Source organism: Periplaneta americana, chromosome 15 (assembly GCF_040183065.1).
Source record: "Periplaneta americana isolate PAMFEO1 chromosome 15, P.americana_PAMFEO1_priV1, whole genome shotgun sequence".
In the NCBI taxonomy this organism is placed as follows: Eukaryota; Metazoa; Arthropoda; class Insecta; order Blattodea; family Blattidae; genus Periplaneta; species Periplaneta americana.
Genome location: NC_091131.1, coordinates 128,706,454 through 128,723,190, shown reverse-complemented (window position 1 = coordinate 128,723,190; position 16,737 = coordinate 128,706,454). Strand labels below are relative to the sequence as shown.

General features: G+C 37.8%; 1 protein-coding gene across 2 annotated transcripts in view; it reads left to right on the top strand.

Moving 5' to 3' along the window:
* The window catches only part of LOC138715328 (uncharacterized), a 1,341,767-nt gene extending 1,325,236 nt beyond the window's left edge, over positions 1 to 16,531 (top strand). Inside the window, exons 12-14 of one of the 2 annotated variants that reach the window (XM_069848117.1) lie at positions 5,255 to 5,686; positions 8,063 to 8,275; positions 15,135 to 16,531. In XM_069848117.1, coding sequence (XP_069704218.1) covers positions 5,255 to 5,686; positions 8,063 to 8,275; positions 15,135 to 15,256 — 767 coding nt within the window. In that variant the 3' untranslated portion in view covers positions 15,257 to 16,531. The remainder of the gene's footprint in view (positions 1 to 5,254; positions 5,687 to 8,062; positions 8,276 to 15,134) is intronic. The other variant, XM_069848119.1, reaches the window with a different exon arrangement.
* The last annotated feature ends 206 nt before the right edge of the window (positions 16,532 to 16,737 follow it).

The window sequence follows — 16,737 nt, the reverse complement described above, 5'->3', positions numbered from 1 at the left end:
TAAGCACAATGAATTGATAGTATAATAACAACACTAAAGAGAAATAAATATAATGTTTTAACTTAAATATATTCCACATTATCAATATAGTACGAGTATAAAATTTGTCACTTTGTCTGCTTTAAAATAAACCTGAAAGTTAGAATTTGTAAAACAGTTATATTACCAGTTGTTCTGTATGGTTGTGAAAGTCCATATCTGTGGAGTAACGGTTAGCGCGTCTGGCCGCGAAACCGGGTGGCCCGGGTTCGATTCCCGGTCGGGACAAGTTACCTGGTTGAGGTTTTTTCCGGGGTTTTCCCTCAACCCAAATGAGCAAATGCTGGGTAACTTTCGGTGCTGGGTCCCGGACTAATTTCACCGGCATTATCACCTTCATCTTATTCAGACGCTAAATAACCTAAGATGTTGATAAAGCGTCGTAAAATAACCTACTAAAATAACAATAAACATGGTTGTGAAACTTGGACTCTCACTTTGAGAGAGGAACAGAGTTAAGGGTGTTCGAGAATAAGGTGCTTTGGACTAAGAGAGATGAAGTTACAGGAGAATGGAGAAAGTTACACAACGCAGAGCTGCACTCATCGTATTCTTCACCTAACATAATTCATCATCATCATCATCATCATCATCATCATCATCATCATCCTTGCATGTATTGGGCCTAGTGGCCCGTTACGGTCTCTTGCCAACGCTTGAACGGTCTGCCCAAGGATCAATTGCCCACAGGATGGTAATTTAAAATTTGGCGTGGAATTCTAGAACGAGGCATTCTGATGACATGTGATCTCCAGTTTTGTCTGTATTTCTGTAGGTATTCCGTAATCGGTTCTTCACCTAACATAATTAAGAACATTAAATCCAGACTTTTGAGATGGGTAATGCATGTGGCATGTATGGGTGAATCCTGAAATGCATATAGAGTGTTAGTTGGGACCTGAGGGGAAAAAGATTTTTGGGGAGATCGAGACCTAAATAGAAGGACAATATTAAAATGGATTTGAGGGAGGTGGGATATGATGCTAGGGACTGGGTTAATCTTGCTCAAGGTAGGGACCACTGGTGAGCTTATCTGAGGGCGGCAATGAATTTCCGGGTTTTTTAAAATCCATTTGTAAGTAAGTTAGTAAGTATTTGTTGCATGTATTTTAATACTGTATCTGTGTACACACAGTGGCGTCAACTTACATGTCCCCTTGGGACCCGAGCTCACCCAATAATTTGTAGTGTTATTATTATTTATGAAAGTTATTTATTTTAACTTATACCTCAACTATTTATGCCGGTCCATACCTGTGCAGTAACAGTTAGCACACCTGGCCGCGAAACCAGGTGGTCCGGGTTCGATTCCCTGTCGGGGCAAGTTACCTGGTTGAGGTTTTTCCGGGGTTTTCCCTCACCCCAATATGAGCAAATGCTGGGTAACTTTCGGTGCTGGACTCATTTCCCCGGCATCTTGTAGATTACGCTAGGCGGTAGAGCTCATGCATGCATGCATAGACGCAGACTTCTTTGAAATGTTGATGGGGGGAGGGGGAGGGGCAAAACTCTGCGAGTCCACCGCTGTGGAGTAACGATTAGTATGTCTGGCCGTAAAACGAGCAGGCCCGGGTTCAAATCCTGGTTGGGACAAGTTACCTGGTTGAGGTTTTCTCCGGGGTTTTCCCTCAATCCATTAAGAGCAAATGCTGGGTAACTTTCGGCACTGGATCATGGACTCATTTCGCAGACATTGTCACCTTCACATCACTCTGACGCTAGATAACCATTTCAGTTGATAAAGCATAGTAAAATTAAGCAATTTCTGTTTCTCCAAAATCTCGTTACACATTTCTCAGAAAATAACATAGTCTGATTTTTTAAATACCGGTAGTACCCATGGAAATTGTTTAACCCAAGATGGTTGAAACTTACGGCACTTACACATTACCTCTTTCTTTTCACTGCTTTGCTCACTATTCGTTGATCTTGCAGCAATAATGAACATGAGCTTTTGGTTTTACTGCCACTACTACAACCCAATTTACCATTGTTTCAGTTCATTGCAGTATTATTTTGGACAGAATTTATCAATTATCAATAACAGTTACATTGCAATGGTTGATCACTGATCACTTAGTAAGCCCACACCCACGACGATGATCATCATAAGAAATGATCACTGAAATTATTGCATGTTAATAATGATTACCTTTAAATTTCAAAACAAATTTGTTTATGAAAAATGTTGAATAACAATAATAATAATAATAATAATAATAATAATAATAATAATAATAATAATAATAATAATTTGTTAACTAATATTAAGCAATTCCGTATTATTAACCCTAGACTGCTCATCCTGTTTTGGACATCATTAGGCCTACTGCTCACATGGGGTATGTTGTCATCCCACGATTTTTCTCTCCTCTCTCTCACCACTACAGATAATTGAAACTTTTATTATCTTTGAATAGCCCAAGCTATTATTAGACTAAACTACAGAAGAAAATGGAGTCATCTGGAGTGAAGAATCGCAGGGTTATTTCTGCTTGGTAATACTTATGACTAGGGAGCGGATTTTTATGTGCTAAAAAATTTAAATATATTTATTTTTTATGTGCTAAAAAGTACGAAAATATTTGCTAAAAACAAAAAAATATTTGCTAAAAACAAAAAAATATTTGTTTTAAATATGACAAAAATACCTTACTTAGCTTGGGAAAAAAAATGTTACTAGGTACTCACCAACCACACTTGAGTGCTAGTAGTTGGCCGAGCATTGCAGTGAATAACAAAGATCATCTCCAAATTCTCCATCACAAATGCATGCCGATTATCTCTGAACAACGACTTAGATTGTGAAAACGATCTTTCCGCATCACAGGACGTCAGACGTGCATATTTAAAGAGAGGAATGTCGCAAACACATACACCGTCAATTTCACCTACAGGCACATCCTCCAATACTTCAGCAACTTTACACATTTTTTTATATCCACTGTTTTTCCCAAACACATTCTGGAATTTGTCCCTTAGTAATTGTGCTTCTGAACCTGGTAGCGAGTCTAGTTTAATTTCCACGGCACGTACCTCCCTGTTTCAGACAACAGGTTTTTGGATGTTTCGAGTTTTTTTATGGTGTCACACAAAAAGCTTAAATTTGCTAATAGGAAAGCCATATCGTTTTTTAAATAACCATCTTTCAGTATATCTTGAAGGATATCGATTGACCAAGCCCGATAACAGGGAATCACAACAAGACATACTTACTTCATGGACATGAGCGATAGGCGAGAGATTTGTTTAAATTAAAATTCATACCCGAGTTCTTATCTGTTGTGTTTCACAAACAAAGGGTGGAATGAAATCATCTTCAGCAACAATAAACATTCCTAATTATGTGTTGCAAGATCTCTCCTCCTTGTCCACGTTAATTTATTCTCTAATAATAACACTGATATGCTGCCTAGCAGTTCTCAGAACTTGTGGCGATACTATTACAAAAATGGATCACGGATACACCACACAGCGCTTAGAAACTCGAAGCAACCAAGAATTCTTAAAAAGATAACGTACTTCTGAGTGACATAATTGATTTAGTTTTAAAATGTTTAAAAGTTCTTGTAAAAAAATTATTTAAGTAAAAAAACTCCAAGATTTATGTGTTTATAATAGATTTCCTGAAAATATGTATTTACATAATTTTTTTGTGAAAATATGTGTTTTTATGTGAAATAAAATTCGGGTTTTAAACTTGAAACATTATGTTCGGAATTTTTAACTTTGTTAATTGTGTTTCATCACACGCAAAAATAATATTTAATTACATAGAAATCCGCTCCTTACTTATGACCATTTCTGTTCGAACGTAATAGTTAGAGAATTTGGATTCTACTAAAGAAAATGTGGATCATACAGTAGACAAAGAAGTGGAGTCACCATTGCATTATATCAGCGTTGTCAGACAGGGACTAAACGGAGCGGAGCGCTCCACTAGACTCGTTGCGTGCTCCGGTGTTTCCACAGACATAAGTAAGTTCACGCTCCGACTCTAGCTCCACAACCGGTTTTGGAGCTTACAACTCTGACACTACTGCATCATATGTTTCACGGACCTCAAATGCAGGAGAGAAAGGGTGGAGGCATTGCAAGTAGCATCACTAACATGTTCATTGCGACAATCTCTATGGATTTGAAATAACCATTTTTGGCCTTGTTTTAGTTCATCTTTCAAACAATTTAATTATTTATAATACGAGAAATCTCTCTTAGAATTATTTGGGGTGGGGGCGACGCCCCTGGCTCTATAAGTTGTGGGGGCAGAAAGTGCCTTGCCGCCCCCCCTCCCGAAGTCGGCCCCTATGTATGTATTAGAGATGAAAAAACTAACTGCCGCTCTCGCTCGCTGTGTTCGTTGCATTTGTCTTTCGAGTCTCGTCTCGTCTCGCCTCGTCATTTTCGTGTGCTTCGAGTCTCGCTCATCATTCTCGAAATAGCATTTGGTCGACATGGAAAGATTTCGTAACTTTGAATAACCTACATCATTGAAATAAATAACATTATAAATGTTTAAATGAGACAAAAAGACAAAACAGAATAGTATCTTAGTTATCAAAATGTTCTGGTTCTATTATATATTACCTATGGTTATATAAATAGAAAAACAACAATTCTCAAATAAATTTGCATTTCTAAGAAACATAAAACATAACATTAATATCTTTCTACTTGAGATTCCACACTTGATCTTAAACGTATGAAAAGAAAATTCCTAGCCTTTTAATAAGGGCCTAGTAATTAAATAAAGACTGAGAAACGGATTATTATACACCGAAAGGTAGAGATGATGTTTCAAATAGGCTACTTGATTGTTTATACATATATAACAGTTTCCAAAGTAGATAAAAGTTCAGTCAGGTATAAACAACTGTAGCGATTCAAGGCTGCTTGACGTTCGAGACTTCGGGAGTGATCAATCTCGACGTCTCGAAACACTCACAAGCAGTCTTTACGTCAACTACGCGACGTATACAACATTGTTGTGCGGGTTTTCGGCTTTGCGGGCGCTGTTAGTCTTGCTTTCTCGATCGTCGTTCATCTCTAGTAATGTACCGGTATGTATGTACTCGTATGTATGTATGTATGTATCTATGTATGTATGTATGTATGTATGTATGTATGTATGTATGTGTATGTAGCTCCTTTTCTGTAGCCCATTTATACAGTATACCTGAATGTAAATTTATATCGTATGTTTGTATATCCACAGCTTCAAGACCAGAACCCAGAGAGTGTCCACACTTGGGCAAATTCAGCGTCACTGGGCTGAGTCGTGAAGATGGTTTGGTGAGATCAACTAGACGAAAGAGATCCGAGAAATCGAAGCTACATCAAGACGAAGAAATTTCTGACAGCAATACGAACGTTAAATCACATTCACGTGATGAAGAACTTAATGTTAGTAGTAAGATTAGTTTGAGTGGCCGCAGGTCGCACTCCTCTCTGTTTAGTCGGAGCGTGCGGTCCATACAGTGGTTCATGCAGTACAGTGGCCTTCGCAAGAGGTCTTCCCGCGACCTGGACGGCCTGCCCCCCGACCCTTGCGCTGAGAGGGATGAGTTTACAACTCTCGTGGTGGGTTGCAGTACCATAGACACCATGGAGTTCCATTCTGAGTGCACATCAGCCGATGTAGTCTCAGGTAGTTAATATTAATATAAAGGAAAACATGGATTTCCATGTAGTAAATGGTCAAAAAAAGTTGCGCACCCTACTTTTTGTTAAAAGTATAAATATTTTGGGAGTATTCATTACAGCAGGTATTTCCAACTGGTATGTCGTGGTACTTATATGTGCCGCGAAATTTCGTGAGTATTTAATATTAGGTTGTTCAAGAAAATATGGATTTCACTGCAAGTCTGCACAAGAATGATGGATTTATCGACTTGTCCTATGACTTTATTTTTATTGTAAGATCTTATTGACAACATCACCTCTGTCTCTCTGGACATCACATCAATATGCAGAAAAACATCATTGCTATCTTTCTCAACATCGTACTTATATTAACAGGCATCCTTGATTTTGAACAACAAATACAGCAGCAGAGATCATCTTCCTGACGTAATAGTTGTCTACGAGTTGCGCTCTGAGACAAGTTCGTTTATAAATTGAAAGTATTTGAAAGACATCATTTGGGAATTTTGTATTGGCTTATGATTGACAGAATGAGCAATGGTTTATTGTATTCGAGTGTAGGGTCTCCTAATGGTTTATTGATTGCTTAATTGGAAGATTTATTTATTTATTTATTTATTTATTTATTTATTTATTTATTTATTTATTTATTTATTTATTTATTTATTTATTTATTTTGAGTGATTATTTACTCACTTGTTTATTTATTTATACTCACCCAATCAACTACTGTCCGCACTTCAGGAGAAGATCCGAGCAAGGAATGCGAGTTTTTCCCCTATTCTTATAAACAATCACCAACACGGAAACGACCGGCCAATGATTGAGCCTTGTTTGTCCCAGCCGGCCAATGATTGAGCCTTGTTTGTCCCAGCCGGCCAATGACACCATCCCCATCCACCTGCTTCTTCAGAAGAGCTGAATTACTAGTTGACCCTCTCCTCTTACCCCACAAGGACCATACCCCTCTCGCAGGTATCCTCTCGTGAAATCTGGACAGTACTCACTTACCTATCTACCTGTACAGTGTACACCCACTATCCTATTTACCTACTCACTCATCTACCTATCTATGCACTCATTTTACTTACCTATCCATCACACTCACTGAACTACCTATCTACTCACCTACTTATTTATGTGTCTACTGACAATATCTATCTACTCACTGACCTACCTAGAGTTACTCACCTATCTAATCATTTATCTACCTATCTGCTCACACACTTACTACCTATCTATTCACTCACTCACCTACCTATCTACCCATTTAACTACCTATCTGCTCACACATTACCTAATTATTCGCTCACCCATCTACTCATCTGCCTATCTGCTCACACACTTCTACCTATCTATTCACACACTTATCCACCTATCTATTCACACACTACCTATCTACTCACTTATCTACCTATCTATTCACATGCTTACTACCTATGTATTCACACACTTCCAGCTATCTACTCACTTATATACCTATCTATTCACACTCTTCGTCAGTCACTCTGTATATTTATATATCTTCGCAATTTGAGAGGAAGTTTCGACATGAGATTATTAGCAGTTTCCTTGTTATAAGAGTACTGCAACTTTTTTCTGATAAATTCTGGTAATTATTGCACGTAAAAAAATCTTGCCTTCACTATTAGCCATAAAGGCAGAACATGAGTACAGTATGAAAATATGTACTAGAAACCAGAGTCCAAATTCTGGCGAATTGAGGTCGAATCCATGATACACAAAGACAAAATTAAAGCAGTTTTCTCAAGTTACTCCTTTTACCCCTGCCAACATTTAATCATTTCTTCATAATTCATTAATCATGATCATCTTTATCACACCAGTGCAATGAAGTGGGGACGAAAAATTACTGTCTTGTGTCAACCTTCTTAGGAGTGCAATTCATTATACTAGTATAAGTGTACAACAAACATTCTGAATAATCATGAAAAACTCTAGAACTGGCGCTGAAATCTGATCTTTCGGATATGGTACCGGTACCATACAAGCAAACGAAATTACAATTTGTTACATTGCTGATGACTATACAATGCTACTAATTGCCATTCTCTATGAAAATAATAAACTTGTGCCAACAGTTCTTTTGTGGTGCGAGGTAAACAAATCTCCGCAATATCGTTGCACGAATTTTATTGTTCCTGTTGACCGATGAGCATGTAAAATATAGATATTATCATAACAAAGACACAGGGCAGTACGTTTCTTATATTGGTACCTCCACCAATAGAAAAATTGCTGTGTAGCAGTACAGCGAAGGTTTTTTACCCATAGTATGAGTAAGAAAATGTAAAGTAAGAAAGATATTTGTAATGTATTGCAGAGTTAGACATTTTGTAAGAGAATGTTTTTTCCGCAGTGTATTCCTGTCATGGACGATGGGAAGATAATGGGACGCATTATCTAATTACAACTCCGTTGAGTCGGTCATCCAGGGGCCCTCGTCGGTATTGCTTCATGTACAGGGAGGCTGTAGATGGGGTGGTTCACTTCTCCAGCAGCTCAGACAGTTGTCGACGTAACATCAGCCCTGGCATTGGTGGTGCAATGGCGTTCAACGTGACCAGTACCGGTAGGTAGAACCTTCAAACAGAAGCAGATTTTAAGTTTTGGCTGTTCATATTCATAAAACACATGCCGTCTTTTTCCTGAAGTAATCACATATTTTTTCTTGAAGGCTAAGACAATTTTAAAATGACTGATTGATAACTATGTTTACTACTTTAATATAAATTGATTTAATAATAAATGCACAGATAAACTTATTTTTAAAGTTGGTTGACATCATTGCCAAAGTAGGAAAAAATAAAACAATTGGCCCTTTTTATTTCAGTATGGTATGTTTAAGCTGTTCTTTTTATAAAACATTATGCTGATGAATAAAGGGCGGAAAATAGCGTTCTGCCTTAAGTTTAGTGTCAACGGACTATACTGCTGTCATTCACTCACGTAAACAGCGGCAAGAGAGTACAGTCTGGTAATGAGAACCTCATCACTCCATTCAATCGATCTATAAATACTGGAATGAAGTTGTAATATACTGTAGTTGTGATGATTTAAAAACATACCTGAAATATTAACTGTCACGGCCTGGATAATTAAAGGATGCATTGCACTGAACCACAACATACATCCGTAAATTATCAAAAGAGAAAATTCGACGTCTTTCGCTCAAACTGTTTTTCAACATCGAAAAGCTTTTTTCCGTGTCACAAGATGTTAGAGGTGCAAATGAAAAAAAAACGCGTAGTATGTCGTTTTTCTCTCCACTCAAAATGTTACACATAACTGTATAACCGGTATTTTTTTGCAGAATTAGTGTAATTTTTCTTTCACTTTTTCACCTCTAAAATGTGGATTATCAAGTTTCTTGAACGGAATATTTGCAGAAATCATCATATTACATATTAAATTCAGATCGTGTATGTTTTTCATTATTTGATGTCGAAGACCTTTGTACGTTTCCGGTATGTTTTTTGCTGTTACAGTGCCGCTCTACATAATATTTCCTACGTATTTTAATTTCACATTTGCGCACGGCACAAAATCTTTCTTCCGTATTTATTTCTTAGACTGTTTAATTCCACATCCTTCGACTTCGGCATTTTAAATCACTTTTACACAACACTACCACCTGCACAAAGACAATAAATAATACTGTGAAGATCTAGCTTTCTTCCCCATATGACTAAAAGTTGACACAACGTCATTTGTTGGTTCCTACTTGTACTGCCGCCCTCTCGTAGTGCATTTATGTTACTGCGCTTGTACCTCTGACGTCATCCATACTCCAGACCAAACTAACCTGTACCGCGAGGTAACGCACATTTTTCCACCCTCTACTGATGAATATGTTTCGCACAACATAATTAAGTAATGAATTACAACTATAATAGGCCTATATATATATATATATATATATATATATATATATATATATATATATATATAGGTTGATTTTTTAGTTCTGGCAGCTATTTTGTTTCTCGATACATAGCATACTTACATGATTCTAAGTTTTTACAAGCCTTCATGTAGTCACCAGCGTTGCGTACGTGTTCCCAGCGATGTGGAAGCCATTGGATCCCGTTGGCACTGCCTAATCTGTTGATGATGTGAATAGAACAGTCGGTTGCCTGTAAAACGTCTTCAACTGTTCTGAAGCAAATCCCGCAAAGTGGGTTCTTCATCTTAGGGATTAGATCGAAGTCGCAGGGACTTAAATCTGGAGAATATGGCGGGTAATAGAGCACTTCCCAGCCCCAGCGATTGAACAATTCAGACACAACTCCTGCTGTATGCGCCCTAGCATTATCATGCAGAACAATGGGTGGATCCATAAAGTGTCGCCGTTTTCTTCTCAGAGCTGCTCGCAGATTGTTTCGCAAAAACGAACAGTAGTACTCAGCATTAACGTTCTGCCTTGGGGGAACAGTATGCTTAAGATCACACCATCCCAATCATAGACAAGAATCAGCATAGACTTCACATTGGTGGGAGTCTGCCGAACTGTTTTTTTTTTCGTGGTGACCTGTGATGGCACCACTCCTCCAATTGACGTTTTAGCTGAGGTTCATAAGATCTGGCCCAGGTCTCATCAATTGTAATGATATGCTGTAAGAAGACCTCTCCTTCGCGCTCGTAGTGCTACAAGAGAGTACGAGAAGCATCATATCGCTGCCATTTCTGCATGTCCGTTAAATCATGCGGAACCCATTTTGAGGCAATTTTTCGCATTTTCAGGCGATCCTTCAGGATGTGAAGCAAGTCGAAGTCGCCAATCCTGTATCTTGCTCTAACTCACGAATCGTTAAGTTCCGAACTGTCTTCACTAACGTGGACACAGTCTGTACATATTCGTCACTTACTGGTGGGTGACCAGATCGAGGCATGTCCAACAAACATCGCGTCCTTGCCTGAAGGCTCTAACCCACCTTACTACCGTTCAGTAAGGTAACGCAGCCGCACCGCAAGCCTCTTGCAGTCCTTGATGACAGTGTCGTGCCATACGACCTCTAGCACATTGAATTTTTAACCAGCTTCTCTGTTCCTCCTTCGAAAACATTGCGAATGTATTCTGCGACCATTTGCTCACAACTGCTCGTCTAATTGTTGTCACTGTGAACGGACATGGAAGGGGAGGGCGAGTTCATTAACTCTGAGGGAGGGGAGACATGTAAGCAACCTGTGGTATAAATAATATCGCCTGACTCCTTTGCACGGCATTGCTGCAGCTTAGTTGTCACTACTAAAAAATCAACTCATGTATATACTTGTGTACCAGATCAGTTAGTTATATTAGCTTAGAATATCCTATGGCCAGAGCTATTGACTTTTGACTAGCAAATTAATTTATTAGAACATCATAATCCAATTTTCCCATCAATTCTGACTTGGTGCCAGTTATAGCTAGAGCATTAAGTCTGTTCTAATTAATTTTTGAGCATAAATATTTCTTAATTCCTCGTAAACAAGAAAAGTTACTTTCACCAGAGCAATTATTCATGAATTCAAGTAAAAGGGTGTTAATAGATGATGAGGGGCCAGATTTCTCATATTACAGATCATTAAACTAGTACTCGGGCTCCATAATCATCTCGATTATCATTTACCCTCTGTGCAAATCTATCTCATAACCAAGGTAAGAATACCCTTTAAAAAATTTCCGTCACAAAAATTTGCTGCACTATGGCATAGTCTACTTACGATGAAAGAGTAATGGAACGGAGAAAAATTCTCTCCGGTGCCGGGATTTGAATCCGGGTTTTCAGCTCTACGTGCTGACGCTTTATCTACTAAGCCACACCGGATTCCACCCCAGCGTTGGAAGAATCATCTCAGTTTTAAGTTCCAACTCTTTGGTTCCCTCTAGTGGCCGCCCTCTGCACTACGTCATAGATATCTATGAACCTAGGACCGAAGTCCACACATGTGCTGAGGTGCACTCGTAATGAGTGACTAGTTGGCCGGGATCCGACGGAATAAGCGCCGTCTTAAATCACGAAGTGATTTACGCATATCATATATATTATTATAATGTACCGAAGTACATATGATATTTCCACTAGAGGGAACCCAAGAGTTGGAACTTAAAACTGAGACGATTCTTCCGACGCCAGGGTCGAATCCGGTGTGGCTTAGTGGATAAAGCGTCAGCACGTAGAGCTGAAAACCCAGGTTCAAATCCCGGTGCCAGAGAGAATTTTTCTCCGTTCCATTACTCTTTCATCATATGATGACGCAGAATATCTGCATGGAAATATCATATGTACTTCGGTACATTATAATAATATATAGTCTACTTAGTCTATTGGTCAGTACGATGCAGGCCACTGCAAAGACATCAGAAGGCAAGAGAACAAAATTCCCAGCCTCATGGAATAGAGACAAATCTCAGCCCACGCTGGGAATTGAACGGACCACTTGATTGGGAAGTGCTCTCACTATCCACAGAGCCATAGCATCAAGCTCAAAATTGTTTGTCCCTTCATATGCTCCTCTCAAAGCTTTTATTTCTTCCTCGTTCCTTTTTTACATAAACGACTTTCGTGCCATCATGGTGGTCTAATCGATAGAGCGGTGGAATTATAATCCTGTGGACCTGTGTTCGATCCCCAGTGTACCCTGAATTTATAACTTGTGTTGGGAAAGCCCAGCTAACACAGGTGTTTTCTCAAAGAACTCCGGTTCCCTTGTGGCATCCCAACAAATCTCCATCATCATCTCATCTCATTGTGGATGTAGCATAGACCAGCCTCCTATTGCGCACCTGTGCAAAGATTATGTCGGTAAATTTGTCTAAATATCGGCTTCATATGGGTGAATGACGAACAGTCAAGTACCAAGTACCTTCCAATAGTGAAAAAAAAAAAAAAAAGAGAACTTTCGTATTATGCTGCAAGGAAGCATATGTAAGATTAGACTTTACTCTACATGTCATGAAGATGGAACTTCCAACAAGTTATTTTTTCTTTAAATTAATAAAATAATCTTTGCAAGATAGAACAGGGCACTGTCGTGGTATATATAGTAACAAATGGTACTCGTGATCTGAGGCTGCAATCAGCTGTGAGTTCTAATCCCATTAGAGTTAATTATCTACTTGGGGTTTTACGAGATTTTCTCCAACTCTAAGGCGATTGTCAGGTAATCTGGCAACCCTGACCAGATGATAAACGCCAACAACATATAACAGTTGTAAAGTTCTTGGCGTTAGGAACCAACCATCTTCAGTGAAATGTACTCTGGAATTAGTCAACACTTGAGCTCAGATAGATATTTCATTGGCATCGAGACCCCTTGCAAGCAGACGAGGATGAGTACAGCTTTTACTCGTTTAGATATTTATCCTCTCAGTTTCTCCTGTTGTCATTCACATTGCCATTGCTTGAATATTTGAAATATATTATTGTTGTTGTTTTCAAATGGCCGCTTTTGGGATCATTTAACCCATTTTGCTTCTTGCCTCCCAGTAAAGAGCAGTCAAATTTCTGCACTGTTGCGCTTCTTTTTTCAGTTTAGTGCACTGAAACAGATGTTCTTTGTTCAATGACGAAGTTAGTATATTGCACAGTGGACATTCTTCTGTGTTGTAAATTCCAATCTTGCAAAGACGTGATGCAAGGCAATCATGTCCTGTATTCAACCTGAAAATAGCTACGGCTTCCTTTCTGGGTTTTAAGCTATGTGCCTTCCAAAGTTTATTTATTTCTGCCCTTTTTCCCCTTGTGATTCCTGATTATATTTATGGAGTATTTCTGCTTCTAATTTAGTTTTAATTTTGATATCTAATGTCCGAGTACTCACAGTTTTATTTTGTCTGTGTAATTTTATGCTAGTTCATCAGCAATGTTGTTATATTTATGCCAGCGTGTGATGGTATCCACTGAAAACATATTTTAATCTGTGTATTTTCAAAAATGTTTATTAATTTTCTTATCTCACTGATTTTCCTTGTAATTAACAGTTCTTTCGTTTGATACTATCTTGTATTGCTACTTTTGGATCTACTAATAAGACTAAGCATTATTGAACATATTGGGCAGTGGCGGCTCCTGCGTATTTCTTAAGAGGAGGAAAGAAGGTAGCAGGATGAAATGACACCTTCTTGAATAAAACATGCTACAAATTAGCCAACATGCATACATATAAGACCAGGTAGTGTTGGGGTTGGTCTTCCCTTCTGTATAGCAATAATCTGTTCTTGTAGGCTAAACTGAGTTTCCTAAATTTTCCAAAATATATAATGTTTTCACTTCCATTCATTGTTAAATAAGTGCACAAATTAACAATTACAAGGAAATTCATCTCGCAGCATTTTTCGAGCACACTACAGCATCACACGTGTTGGAAGAGACTGTAGCTACTAACACGTAATCGGAACCGCAGAAATGGGAATGGGAAATAATCTGAGGAAAGCGAGAACACTGCACCCACCCACGTGATCTGTGTTGCCACATGTACATTTTAAAAGTTCAGTATCATATGCTTTTGAAGAATATCAGTTCTTGTAAAGTCATACTACCATTATTGTTCAAAGTTGCTGGTGGCCAATTAATTTTTATGTTAAAAAATAATTTGTAGTTTGGAATACTACTTTCAATTTCAAATATATTTGTACAAAACTGACAACTTGGCTGTTGCCCTGTCTAATACACAATGAATGGAAGTGAATTTCAGGGGCCAAAAAGATCTGCTTCCTCTTTGTTTTATATAAACCCGAACTTTCAGATATCCTTGAAAGTTTCAAACCATGAATAGTAGCTTATATAAAGTGCAATGAATAATATTTTTGATTTATAATTTTTAAAAAAAGTTTATATGGTGTCTTTCATAGCGCTGCATTAGAACTGTTTTTATTGTGCCTTCTCCAAGATGTGTTAGTCTGGTTGAATGCAAGATCGTTAGATGGCAGCGGTGGCGAGCTTGCTGCACGACCAGTCGGTTTCTATATTTCCCGCCCATGCGCTGATTCAGAGGAGGATCTCCTCCCTCTCCGTTCATTTACTCGCTTTAAAACTCTGCTTCTTTCTCTGGCCGCTAGTGCGCTGTTGTCTATGTGTGCTTTCTGCAGTAAAGGAGGAATGGATTGACTTTCCTCCACACAAACAATCTCGCATCTTTCTCACAGTTTTCTAGCAGCACATGAGCGCGCATCGTTTAAAACTCTACCAACCGAGGTTTTCTTATAGCTGTGAACTTAAAAATTATCGAATCTTCCTTGAATTTCAAGGCACATATTTTATTTGGTATTTACTTTCAAAAGAAGAAAAATGTGAGGAGGACGTTCCTCCCTTCCCTCCCACGGGGAACCGCCACTGATATTGGGTCTATATATTGTTCTAGAGCAAATAGTATTGCTTCTATTTCTGCATCAAAATTAGAGTTGTTTTCTAATATGATATATTTTCATTATTTCTCTGCACCCTCAGGGCAGTGTCAAGAGACAAATGGAGCCCCGCCACTGAGCAGTGTTTACGTGCCAGCCACGTTGATCATCATGACGTTCGTGTTGGAGACTTTAGTGAAGATGCTGAGTCGTGTTGAGAGATGATCACAGTTCACTTGACTAGTGCTCAAAGTTGCCAGGTAGATGTCGACACCAGAGGTGCAGTAAACAAAAGGTAACCGCGTGTACATAAGGAAATTTTTAAGAAAGACTGAAGTAGCATGCAACAATACTGTGCAAGTGTTTTATCGGATGCAATCATGTTTGGAAACCCCCCACAACAAGTACAAACTATTAAATACACTTGCAAAACCCCTTTCAAAGCATAAGCAATCAACAAATCTGTAAATATTATGAGTACAAACAAGTGACTAAAGATTTTCTGCGGTGCTGTCTGTGGGGAGAAGTCCACATGAGTAGAACATGAATATTTGTCAAGGGAAAATAAAAAGCTGTATTGTGATTGATTTTGTGGAATAGACCGAATATATTTGGTCATTAAAAGGTTTCAATGATTAATAAGAGAATTGGATTTTTATTTATAATGAAATTATACCAGATATTTTGACAATCTGTCTTCTCCTCGAAGCACAAGGAGGGGTTCAGGTACGATTCTGCATATGACTTTACAATGGGAACTGGATGGGATTTATATGGAAATTCACTACATGTAGATGAACTGTCTTAATGCTAGGGGTGGGCAGCTGTGATTTCATTAATGTTTAAATGCTATTTGAAAAAATAAACGTTTAAACACTCCAGATAAATCTTTTTATACATCAGCACATAAAATAATGTACTTTATTTCTATTCTCAACAAACACATATTGCAATATCTAAAAGACTGTCCGATAGCTTGCTTTGTTTTTGTACATTCTGGCGGTGTTTAAATGTTAAAAATATCAAGTAGTGCAGTGTTTAAACATCCCATCCTTAATTCTCTTTGAGTCTGGGACAACCCTGTAGAAGTCCTCCAATTAGATCATCAAACATCAGAAGCTGTATATATGTTTGTAATATTTATACTGCGTGTTTGCTTTTCACATACAGTAAAACCTTGTGGCTACCAACCTGAACGGAACCTAAATTTATCAACCGTGTCTTGGTAGATTATATTTACTATGTAAGCTTTTATACTTTTTCTAGCTGCACGAGTTCATTATTTGTCAAAAATTTATCTTTACAGTTAAAACAAATAAATTATTCTTATAATTTTTAGTTAAAGAAAACTATCTATTTAATAATCTGAAATAAACTAAAACCTGCCTCTAATATTGACAAATGAAATTACCTCGGCTATTATAATGATGTGAAAATTTAACTAAACGATTGATATAAACAGAGAAATAAATAACTCAAATAAATAATTCACTTAATGTCGCCTTCTTTTTTTCTGTTTCTGATTCCCACTTCGAATTTCTTATTCTCTCTTTGTATGACTTTGTTAATTATAATTTTATAATTTTATTGTCACTAATTTCTTCATCATATACGCTATATTAAAATTACTAACACCGAAGAATCATAGCATATCATTCATGAAAGCTGTTCATTAGTATCCAGTATATATGTATAATTCTATTTTC